Here is a 12,463-nt window from a genome sequence, read left to right as displayed (position 1 = left end):
TAGTATCCTACCATTTACTTTGTACTCTGCCTTGGAGTTTGTCCTTCCAAAGTGTACCACCTCACACTTCTCTGGGTTGAACTCCATCTGCCACTGCTCAGCCCACTTCTGCATCCTGTTACGTACCCCATAACTGGGTGTCTGACCAGCAGAGAAAGAAGTATCCGTTGGAGTCTGGTGGTACTATTTTTAACAGTATTAGTAAAATATACAAATCAATATCAATATTGCAAATATATAGATAATACACATTAGTAATAATAAACCTAAAAATGTGGGTATAATAATAATCAATAATAAACAAGCTCTATCAATGTCTAGGGGATAATGAATTGTCATATATAAGTATAAAGTTCAGTTCATATGTGCTGAGGTAGATGTTGGTTGTTGTGTTGTAATTGTTGGAGAGAGAGAGAGAGAGAGCGAGCAGTAACAGCTACCGGCAGGCAAACCTTCCTTTACATTCTTGATCGGTCATTTTGTTGTGGCCATTCAGGTATGACCCCTCTGTCCTTCAGCTAGACCGTTCTTCCGTGGTGGACTCGTCACTCTGGCATGAGTGGACACACACACAAACCCCCACCGGCCTCGCTATAAACACTGTGAGTGAAACTGACCGATCCCTTGTTCGGTCTCCGATGCCCCACACCTTCCCTTGGGTTCCAACACTCAATCAGTGCTCAATAGTGTGTCTCCTGGTGTGTCTGAGGGGTGTCTCCCCAGACCTCACTTTTATCCCTACTCACAGGGTCTCAGGTGTCAATCAGTTTTGAATGGCTTTGTCCAACAAACCAGCCCACTCCGGCTGTCCACTGAGGAATTTTAATGAACAGAATAGTATAAGGTAAACAACCCTCTCAGAAGCCATAAGTCTTTCAGAAGTCATAATATGGTGGATCAACAAGTCTCTCTCCCCCTTCTTTATCTCTCTCTTATCTGTAGCATAGCAACAGTAACGGTTTGTGATTCTCCCCGGGGGGGAACATGGGCAACTCTTCACCCTTCTGCCCATCAGAGCTGTTCATCCTTTGTAACAATCCTATCAATGTCTCTCTGCAATCTTTGACAATCCTCTATACTATCTACAACACCAAACTTTGTGTCGTCTGCAAACTTGCCAACCCACCCTTCTACCCCCACATCCAGGTCGTTAATAAAAATCACGAAAAGTAGAGGTCCCAGAACAGATCCTTGTGGGACACCACCAGTCACAACCCTCCAATCTGAATGTACTCCCTCCACCATGACCCTCTGCCTTCTGCAGGCAAGCCAATTCTGAACCCACCTGGCCAAACTTCCCTGGATCCCATGCCTTCTGACTTTCTGAATAAGCCTACCGTGTGGAACCTTGTCAAATGCCTTACTAAAATCCATATAGATCACATCCACTGCACTACCCTCATCTATATGCCTGGTCACCTCCTCAAAGTACTCTATCAGGCTTGTTAGGCACGATCTGCCCTTCACAAAGCCATGCTGACTGTATCTGATAAATTTATTTATTTAGAGATCAGAGTGGAACAGCCCTTTGAGCCACGCTACCCAGCAACCCAAATTTAGCCCTAGCCTAATCACGGTACACTTTACAATGCCCAGTTAGCCTACCAACCTGTACGTCTTTGGACTGCGGGAGGAAACCAAATCACCGGGAGAAAATCTCTGTGGTCATGGGGAGAATTCCAGGATTGATCTCTGAACTCCGACGCCCCGAGTTGTAATTGTGTCACTCTAACCACTACGCTACAAAGAGGCCACTTAGTATATATCAGTGATACCTGATTGCGATTCTGATATCTTTAGAAATTGAAATAGTTTCAATGATCTGAAGTTCTCAAGTGCATTGTTACCACATGTGCAATAATTTGAACTCTCCACACATCAGAGCTAATTTTTGTTTTTGCGCAGATCTGGAACAACAACGTCTTCCGTGACCAGTTCCTGGGTCAGGTGACACTCCTGGCTGACCCCAGCGACCTCCAGCCACACCACACCTTGCACCTGAGGGACAAGGGGAACCGACAGAACAACGATCTTCCTGGGACTATCAACCTCAACATCAGCAGCAGCAACGAGCTAGCCAGTTTCTAAAGTTCCCGACACTCTTCCGCCAGACAAGATAAGCAGGATGGTTGACCAGATCCACTTAGATCTATGGATAGGAAGGGAGGGAGGAGGGGGAATTGATGGTTCCCACAGACCTTTACCTCCTTTATCTACCTCCAGCTCGCCAATCACCCAACACTTTTCAGAATGGCCTTTAATATGAGAATTCTTGACTTCCTGTTCTTGGGTAGGCTATATTTCTGCTTGGAGACTTACTCCTCCCATGGTGTTTGCTCTTCCCGGAACTTAATCTGCTCATGCATTAAGAGATTCCTCTTCCCCACCTTGGTAGGGGTCTCTCTCTGAGAGAGCAGGGGTTGCTGGATGGGTTGGCGATTAGGGAAAGGTGCAAGGGAATTCTGTCAGTTCCTCTTTGTTCCCCTGGAACTCTCCTAGAGGGTGAATACAAGATAAGATGTGATAGTCCATCAATTCCATCTCTATCCGTATGTTCATCTCCCAACCACTTTGCCCACCAGCCCCATCTTCTCTCACTTCCTCTGTGATTTCCTCTTTCCTTCCCCTTTCTCTCTTCTCCCTTTCTTTCCTCTTTCCTGCCCCTTCCTCCTCTCTTCTCCTTGCCCTCTTCATTGCGCTGTCCCCCTCCTCCTGTTTCCTGCTTCCCCTCATCTCTCTGTACTACGCAGTTCCCTGTCTTCTCCTCTGCTGCCTCCTCGTTCCCTTCCCTCCCCTACCCCCTTTTCCACTCTCTCTTCCCCACGTCCTCTCTCTATTGCCCCCTCCATCCACTCTACCTCCAGTCAGATTCTGATTCTTCCACTGATTACATGTACTGTACTTTGAGACATGCGGTAAAATGCATCATTTGCGTTAACAGCCAACACTACCTAAAGGTGTGCTGGGGGCAGCCTGCAACTATCGCTATATACTGGCTCCAACATAGCAATCCCACAATGCTCTGCAGAAAACAACAACAGCAGAACAAACTCTTTTCCTCCCTCACACCCACCCCTACACACAAACAGACCTCCAACTTCAGTCCAGGCCCCTGGGCCTCCAGTCTCCAGACTTCAGCTATCGGCTTCGACTTCCTGACTTTCAATTGACCTTCGGGTTTCAACCGTCAGTGATGGGACGCTGAACTCCCAGAATCGATCTCCAACGGGCTGGCCCTCTTGCCTCCCTGGATCCAGCAACCTGGGACAGCCTGACATCCACAAACGCCCTTCACTTATCCATCACTTGGCCTTCAAGAGTGGAGCAGAGGTCCAGACTGCAGCCGCCTCCTTCGCCTCCTGCCTCCTCCCTTCTCGTCTTCCTCTCCCAAACCCGCCCCTCCCATCTTTCTCACACTCTTTTCCCCCTCTCCCAACACAGTTGAAAATTACCTCTATAAAGAACCTGTGGCTGCTTACAAGGATGGTCTTAATATGCACACCCTCCATACTCCATTTTCACAGACTGTTGACCACCACCGGCTGGGCTACCGGATGAGTTAAGCACTAACATTTTAACTGGTCAATCATAATCACAAGACTGTCCTACCTCCCTCTCCCCCTGGCACCACTCTTTACCCTCTCATTCTCCACTCTGTGGCTGTCTGGCTTGTGATATTATCTCTCCCCCAAAGGATATCTATTCTCTCTCACGCTTCTTATATCTTCTTTATTTAGAGGTTCAGTACAGAATAGGCCCTTCCAACCCCTCAAGCCATTCTACCCCAGTAACCCCCAACAAATTCGATTAACTCTAACCTAATCACGGGACCATTTACAATGACCAGTTAACCTGCCCGGTTCGTCTTTGGGGAGGAAACAGATGGACCCGGAGAAGACCCACGTGGTCACGGGGACTACCTACAGAGAATGGTGCCAGAATTAGACTCTGAACTCCAGACCACACTAACTGCTACACTACCATGGAGCCCAAAACATATGGAACGTTTCACGAGTTTGCGTGTCATCCTTGTAGTTAAGCCACCCCTCCCTGTGAGATTGCCAAGCCCATCTTGAGAGCCAATAACTCATCTGGAGCAGATGTACCAACACTGTTTTTCCAAGAGTCATAAAGGAGTACAGCACAGAAACAGGCCATTTGGCCCATCAGGTCCATGCCAAACTTTTGTTTTGCCTAGTCCTATCAACCTGCAGCTGAACTGTAACCCACCACACCTCTCCTGTCCATGTACTTATCCAAACCTCTTAAATGTTGCAATTGTCTCATATCCACCACTTCCGCTGGCAGCTCATTCCACATTCTCAGCACCTTCTGAGTGAAGAACTTACCCTTCATGATCCCCTTGAACACTTCTCCTTTCACCCTTAAACCATGACCTCTAGCTCTAGGAGCTCCCAACCGCAGTGGAAAAGCCTGCTTGCATGTGTGTGTATGCGCGCGCGCGCACACACACGCACACACACACACACACACACACACACACACACACACACACACACACACACACACACACACACACACACACACACACACACACACACTCACTCACTCACATTTTGGTATAACTGTACCATATCTTCTCTCATTCTCATATACTCCAGGGAATGAAGTCCTAACCTAATTAGCCTCTCACAATAACTCATGTGCTCAAGTCCTGGTAATATCCTTATAAATTTTCTCTGTACTCTTCAAATCTTAGCAATATCTTTCCTGTAGGTAGGTGACCAGAACTAGACACAACTCTCCAAATTTGGCCTCATCGACTTCTTATACAACTTCAACATAACATCCCAACTCCAAAAAATCGGTCAAAGACGGGGTACTCAGCATTCTGAACATGCCAAGCCTTGGGCACCATCTACAAGGCATAAGTCAGGAGAATGGTGAAATACACCATTGCCTGGATGAGTTTGGCTCCAACAACTCATGAGGAGTTAATACCATCCAGTACACACACCATTCTATCAACTTTCTCTTTCATTCCATCTCTGCCTGTACCTTGTGTTGTGGTCCACATCTCTTCCTCTGTTCTCTCATATCTGTCTCAGACACTGGGGCAGGACAACTTGTTGGGACCACAGGAGTGAAGCCATTTTGTGACACACCAGCCTTATTCTGAGGGTGTGCACTGTGAAAAAGGTTCACTCAACTTCTAGAATTATAACTTTGAACTGAAAGACATAACCTGTGGACTTTTAACCAATGATTTTTAAATGCTTTTTGTTTAAAATGTGCTTTTATAAATGGAAGACCTCTTTTTTGTTTTTACTGTGTATAGAGGGCAGAAACCACTTATTGATGGACTATCCTTGGCAACCTTTGGTTGAGGTGATAGGATAGTCTTTGTGTATTCAATCTGTGCCTGGACGATTGTTTAGGATAATGGGTCAAAAATGGATCATTTCTGAACCTGCGTACAGTTACCCCCTTCCTGACTCCACACTGACAATACTCCACACAACGTAACAGAGATGAGTTGTTGCCAAGTTTCATCAGGAGAAAGTCGCTCCTGAGATTATTTAGAGCCTCAATTTCCCTGGGATTGGTCATATCTCCACCCTTACACTTATGTAATTGGTGCTCGACGCACCTTTCTGGATCGGTGGGATCTCCACACGCCTTGAGGTGATTGGTGGGATCTCCACACGCCTTGAGGTGATTGGTGGGATCTTCTCACGCCTTGTTGGGTTTAGTGGGACCCCCCAACCTCCTCACTGGGGCTGGTGGGATCTCTGCTCATCTTACTGGGATTGGTGGGGAGTGGGGAACAAGGCTGGGGTGATCAGCATGCTCTCCCCAGGTGCAGGTGGTGGACTGTTAGAGAAAGCATGAATCAACTAGCTTTAAAAAAATATATAGGAACTAGTTTCCCTTGTAATATCTTTGGGCTTTATTTACCTGTTGTGGCCTTGCAGATCCCATCAACCACCAGGTAACATCCACAAGAACTGCAAAAGGTAGATGATGGAATTTGACAAATTGTACAATAAATACCTTATGGATGCAGAGTGAATAGCCTCAGATTTCAAGATGTCCACATGATTTTTTTTCTGTGCTAAAATCAATGGTGGAGTAATTGGTATTGGTTTATTATTTTCATATATACTGAGACAGTGAAAAGCTTGTCTTGCATTCTGTTCATACAGATAAAATTATTTGATCACAGTGCATAGAGGTAGAACGAGGTAAAACAATACAGAATGCAGAATAAAGCTACAGAGTGAGTGCAGGTAGACAACAAGGTACAAGATCACAGTGAGGTAGATTGTGCGGTGAAGAGTCCATCATGGTGCATGGCCTTGCAACAGCGGGATAAAGGCTGTCCTTGAGCCTGGTGCTATGTAAATTCAGGCTTTTGTATCTTCTGCCCATTGGGAGGAGGGAGAAGAGAGAAGGTCCAGGGTGGGAGGGGCCTTTGATTGTGTTGGCTGCTTTACTGAGAAGTATTGAGTCCATGGCGGGAAAACTGGGTTCTGTGATGGGAGATATAAACTGATTGTCTGGATGTTATGACCTGCAGCCTAGTTAGTGCTATGTCTAAAACTCTGAGCAGCTGATAGTGAACCCCACCTGTGTCCAGCCCAAGTTTCAAGCATTACCTGGTCAAGGTGTACCATTATTTAGACATAGTAAAACTTCCTCTGCTCTGAGTCCAACAAGAAGACCTGCTCTTCGGCTCTAATCAATGTTGGAATGCAAGCGACCATTCAACCCTTTGGAGTTGATTCTAAATTCCAACTCTCCCTGATTCCATAATGCAGGTATGTGGGATTAGTATAGACAGGTCTGATGGTCAGCAAAGACTTGATGGGCTGAAGGGTCTGTTTCTATGCTGTAGATCTCTATGACTCAATCGTACCCTCCTTTATAATTCTGTCCATCACCCTTGCTGGGGCATAGGCTGCCAAGAGCAGCTCGCCAGAGTCCTCTGTCCTGGGCCATCCTTTTAGTCCTTCAGGGTGAAGCCCACCAAAGATCCTTCCTTTCCCAGGGATGAGGTCTTCGCAGCTTATGTTGGCAATTTCTGTAGCTCTGGGTTTTTAATGGGATGGGATTGCTAGCCCCGTACCCAACTCGCCTCCTTCTGCAGCTAGGCTTGGGACTGTCCATCACAGAGCTGGTTATATCCTTACGTGACAAGAAACTATCGAGCTCCATCTCAAAAGTAACACATGACTCCAAATGCCAACCTGATGGTTGAGGATTCCATGTTTCCTCTGCCTGTTCTCTGGGAGTTTAATTTGTTCCTGTTTAACCTTCTACGCTGTCCAGCTCCAGTTTTTCTTTCTCCTTCTTTATTAATGGAACATAGAACAGTACAGCGTAGGAATCTGATCTTCTGTATCCTTCTAACTCGAGACCCATCAAGATCATACTGACTGTTCATTCCATCCTACTCAGAATCAGGTTTAATATCACGGGAATTTGACATGAATGGCTAATGTTCCACTGGGACCAGAGGAAGGAAACACTGTCTGTCTCCAACCTGTAGAGGGAGCATTTGCTGGAGGCCAATTATTGGTATCACGGGTTGGCTTTAGTCTGCTGATCATGACAGTGGAATGCTTGAAATTGGGTCTAAAGGGGTGTTGTGTTGCCTAGTAACTTCAATAAGAGTACAATTCATACCAGAAAAGTTAAAAACTCCCCGGAGTTAATTAGCTGCTTGGAGACGCAAGAGATGCTGCAGATACTGGAAATTGGTATGAGAGATTCTGGAAGGATGTGAAACCTGCAGAAAGGATGCAGAGGAGATTTATCAGGCAGCTGCCTGGATTAGAGGGCACGTGGATGAGGAGAGGTTGAGCGAGCTAGGCTTTTTTTCTTTGGAGTGAAGGAGGATGAGAGGTGACTTAGTAAAACTGTACAAGATGCTAAGAGGCATACTGTAGATTAGTGGACTACCAGTGTGCCTTTTTCCCAGGGTGGAAATAGCTAATAGCAGAGGGCAAACTCTGAAGGTGGTTTGAGGAAAGGTATATGGGGGATGTCCAAGGTGGGTTTTTTTCACACAGAGTGATAAGCGCCAGGAATGCGCTGCCAGGGTTGGTGATAGGGTCTGATATATTAGGGTCATATAAGACTTAGATAGGCTCATGGCTGAAAGGAAACTGCAGGACAATGTGGGAGGGAAGGGTTAGATTGCTCTTGGAGAAGGTTAAAGGCCTGCATTGTGTGTTCTAATATTCTGTGTTAACAGTTATTTTGTGATCTTGGAGAAGTCTGTACCAGCAACGAAAGAAAGAAGATTCACAATTATTGCCAAGAATGAATATCCCATTTTTGACATAAAACAAGATAATAGAAATACATTTTTATAAGAAATACCCATATTTCTTAAGCCAGCTAACACTTAGATCATGGACTGTAGTTCAACACTATTGCTATGCTTAGTTTTGGATAACATCTTAACAGGGGGCAGCCGATTAAATCCGGAGATTCTGCCAGAGTGGGGCCGGAAAGAACCATGGAGTTGTGTCTGTATTTTATCAATTTAGCAGAAGGCGAGCAGTGCTGGCACCTGGTGGTAGACTGATGACACTGCAACTCACCAATTAATTTTTCTCTTACTTGCATGGATCAGGTCTTCTGCTCACCCATTGTCTCGCTGCAGCTTCACAAGTCCATTACAAAATTGTGGCGCATTAAAATGTTTCAATAAAATGTATTTTATATGAAGGATACTCTCAGACAGAAATAAACTATAAATACAGTTTGAATTGTGTTCATTATTTGGCATCTAAACTATCACCACTGCTCTGAAAACAAACCTGCTTAATGTTCTAAGAAAGCATCAGGAGGGATGAGGGCATAAGAGGGGTGGCGCTGCCAGGCAGTGGAGGGACCCAAGTCAAAACCTCCCTGTACATGGACGACGTCACCGTCTTCTGCTCCGATCCAAGGTCAGTTCGCAGGCTGATCGGCATCTGCGAACAGTTCGAGCAGGCGTCGGGGGCCAGGGTCAACCGCACGAAGAGCGAAGCCATGCTCTTCGGCAACTGGCCCGACCGATCCAGCGTCCCCTTCACCATCAGGGCTGATCACGTGAAGGTGTTGGGGATCTGGTTCGGAGGGGCCGAGGCGTGCACCAAAAACTGGCGGGAGCGGACTGCGAAGGTGAAACAGAAACTGGGGCTGTGGGGAGGGGGCTCCCTATCGATAGCGGGCAAGAACCTGGTCATCAGGTGTGAGGTGCTCTCAGGACTGCTGTACTTGGCGCAGGTGTGGCCAGTCCCCTGTTCCTTCAGCTCGGAAATCACCCGAGCCATCTTCAGATTCGTCTGGGGATCCAAGATGGAGCGGGTCAGACGGACCACCATGCACAAGTTCCTGGACAACGGGGGCAAAAATGTCCCCAATGTCGCCCTCACCCTGATGGCCAGCTTTGTGTGTGGCTGCATCAGGTTGTGTGTGGATCCCAGGTACGTGGGCACCAAGTACCACTACGTGCCCAGGTTCTACCTGTCGCCCTGGCTACGAAGGATGGGTCTGGCCCCCTTACTGTGCAACACCCCTGTCAGCTGGTCGTTGCCGCCATACCTGTCCTTCGTAGAGAAGTTCTTTCAGGTCAACGCCTTTGACCACAGGGCCATCAGGCAGTGGTCAGCACGTAAGGTCCTGCAGGCACTGCAGGAGAAGGACGTGATGGACACAGTGGGGTGGTTCCCCGAGCAGACCGTCCAGTTCATCTGGCAAAATGCCTCATCGCCAGACCTCACCAACAGGCACCAAGACCTCGCCTGGCTGGCGGTGAGAGGGGGCCTCCCAGTCTGATCCCTCCTGTACGCCCGGAACATCGTCCTCACACCCCTCTGCCCACTGGAGGACTGCAGAGAGGAGGAGTTGGTGACCCACCTCTTTGCACACTGTGGGTTCGCGGAGAAGGTGTGGAGGAGGATGGAAGGGGCAGTGTCGAGGTTCATCCCCAGCAGCTGCGTAACAGAGGACTCTCTGATCTACGGGCTGTTCCCTGGGACGCACACCGAGACTAACATCCGGTGCTGCTGACAGATCATCAACTCGGTGAAAGACGCTCTTTGGTCAGCCCGAAACTTGATGGTCTACCAGCACACGGAGATGTCCGTGGGGGAATGCTGCCGACTGGCACATTCTCGGCTGTAGGAGTACGTGCTGAGGGACGCACTCAAACTTGGTGCAGCCACCGCAAGGGCCCGGTGGGGAAGGACCACAGTCTAGGGTTCTTCTCCCGTGGGGGTTGAGGGGTAGGGGTGTTGGGGGTATACCCCCTGAACGTAAATATGAAAGAACAAAGTGCCACGTGGGTGGCAAAACTTTTGAACTTTGAAAATGTAAAGACAGTAATGGTACCAACTGTAAAGAATTGAAAGTCTTTGAATGGTTATTGTATATAATTTTATTTTTGAATAAAGTATATTTTGTTTAATAAAAAAAAATCACGTGAAGGACATGATGGACTCAGTGGGGAGGTTCCCTGAGCAACTGTTCAGTACATCTGGCAAAATGCCTCATCGCCAGACCTCACCAACAGGCACCGAGACCTCGCCTGGCTGGCGGTGAGAGGGGCCCTCCCAGTCCGATCCCTCCTGTACGCCCGGAACGTCGTCTCCACACCCCTCTGCCCACGGGAGGACTGCAGTGAGGAGGAGTCGGGGACCCACCTCTTTGCACACTGTGGGTTCACGGAGAAGGTGTGGAGGAGGATGAAAGGACTAATGTCACGCTTCATCCCCAGCAGCTGCGTAACAGAGGACTCTCTGGTCTACGGGCTGTTCCCGGGGACGCACACAGAGACCAACATCCGGTGCTGCTGGCAGATCATCAACTCGGTGAAAGACGCTCTTTGGTCGGCCCGAAACTTGATGGTCTACCAGCACACGGAGATGTCCGTGGGGGAATGCTGCCGACTGGCACATTCTCGGCTGCAGGAGTACGTGCTGAGGGACGCACTCAAACTCGGTGCAGCCACCGCAAGGGCCCGGTGGGGAAGGACCACAGTCTAGGGTCTTTCTCCCGCAGGAGTGGGAGGGGTAGGGTGGCAGGGAGTTTACCCCTCAACTATGGCATTTAAAGATGAACTAACAGAGTGCCACGAGTGGCAAAAAGTGTAGAAATGCATAGAATGTAGTGGAAATGTCTGTAAAGGATTGAGAGTCATTGAATGTTTTATTGTACATTATTTTTGAATAAAATATATTTTGTTAATAAAATTAAAAAAACGAGTCTAGACATTCTTCTCTGACCCTAATTAAGTAGCTACCCCAGTTAGCCAAAGTTTTATGAAAATAGTTTTAAAAATGGTATAAAAAGACAAACTGTCATGTAACTGAATAACAAATAATGTATTTAAATGAAATACAGGACAAATTGGAACACTACCAATACTACTTCAGTACTATAAAACTGTGTATTAGTTCCTAATAATTATCAATGGCAACTTTAATTTAGTACAAAATCAAAGGATCAGATGCTTATGGGAAATCCCAGAAGGAGTAACCCCAATGTCAAATTCCCATTTGAACTCTAGCAATAATGTAGAGGAACAGATACATGGTCAAAGTCTCCAAAATGTGACTAAAGAACTTCCTCTTCACCTGAATCGTTACTGTATCCTGGGATAACTATCGTAACACCTATAGAGAATCAACTTCATTAGAACTGAAAACTTCCTCTCCATTTATCTCTCCTCAACATTGACTTCAAAACCTTTCACGTGCACTGAGTGAGTGGCCACTGTATTAGGTACACTTGCTGGTACAGGAGGTACTTAATAAAGTGGCCACTGAGTATATAATCCTTACGTCTGTCAACTCAAGTAGCAACACCATGATTCTATTTTTCCATTTCTACCCCCTCTTGACTCATCTTTCGTTTCCTTACTCGTCCTCCCATTAACCCTATGACAGTACATTATTTAGAGAATCAGCATGGTAGCAGGCTGGTCCAGCCAATGAGCCCACGCTGCTCAGTTACACCTGTGTGACCAATTAACCTGCTAGCCTGGGCATATTTGGAATGTGCGATAAGACCGTAAGACATAGGGGCAGAATTAGGCCATTCAGCCCATTGAGTCTGCTCCACCATTCCATCATGGCTGATCCCAGATCCCACTCAACCCCACGCACCTGCTTTCTCATCATATCCTTTGATGCCCTGACCAATCAGGAAACAATCAACTTCCGCCTGAAATATACCCATGGACTTGGCCTCCACCGCAGTCTGTGGCAGAGCATTCCACAGATTCACTACTCTCTGGCTTAAAAATTCTTCCTTACCTCTGTTCTAAAGAGTCTCCCCTCAATTTTGAGGCTGTACCCTCCAGTTCCACCGTAGGAAACATCCTCTCCACATCCACCCTATCCTTTAAACATTCAGTAGGTTTCAATGAGTTCCAGTGAGTACTCACTGTACAGGCCCAAAGCTGCCAAACATTCGTAATATGTTAACCCATTCATTAACGGAA

The 12,463-nt window shown here is 47.1% G+C and overlaps 1 protein-coding gene across 1 annotated transcript in view; it reads left to right on the top strand.

Moving 5' to 3' along the window:
* capn5a (calpain 5a) overlaps positions 1-8,741 on the top strand; it is a 160,237-nt gene extending 151,496 nt beyond the window's left edge. Inside the window, exon 13 of the mRNA XM_073044268.1 lies at positions 1,906-8,741. Within this exon, the coding sequence (XP_072900369.1) occupies positions 1,906-2,088 (183 nt within the window). The 3' untranslated portion in view covers positions 2,089-8,741. The remainder of the gene's footprint in view (positions 1-1,905) is intronic.
* Positions 8,742-12,463: the final 3,722 nt, after the last annotated feature.

This window comes from Hemitrygon akajei, chromosome 4 (genome assembly GCF_048418815.1).
Source record: "Hemitrygon akajei chromosome 4, sHemAka1.3, whole genome shotgun sequence".
Lineage (NCBI taxonomy): Eukaryota > Metazoa > Chordata > Chondrichthyes > Myliobatiformes > Dasyatidae > Hemitrygon > Hemitrygon akajei.
This window is presented reverse-complemented; position numbering and strand designations above follow the sequence as displayed.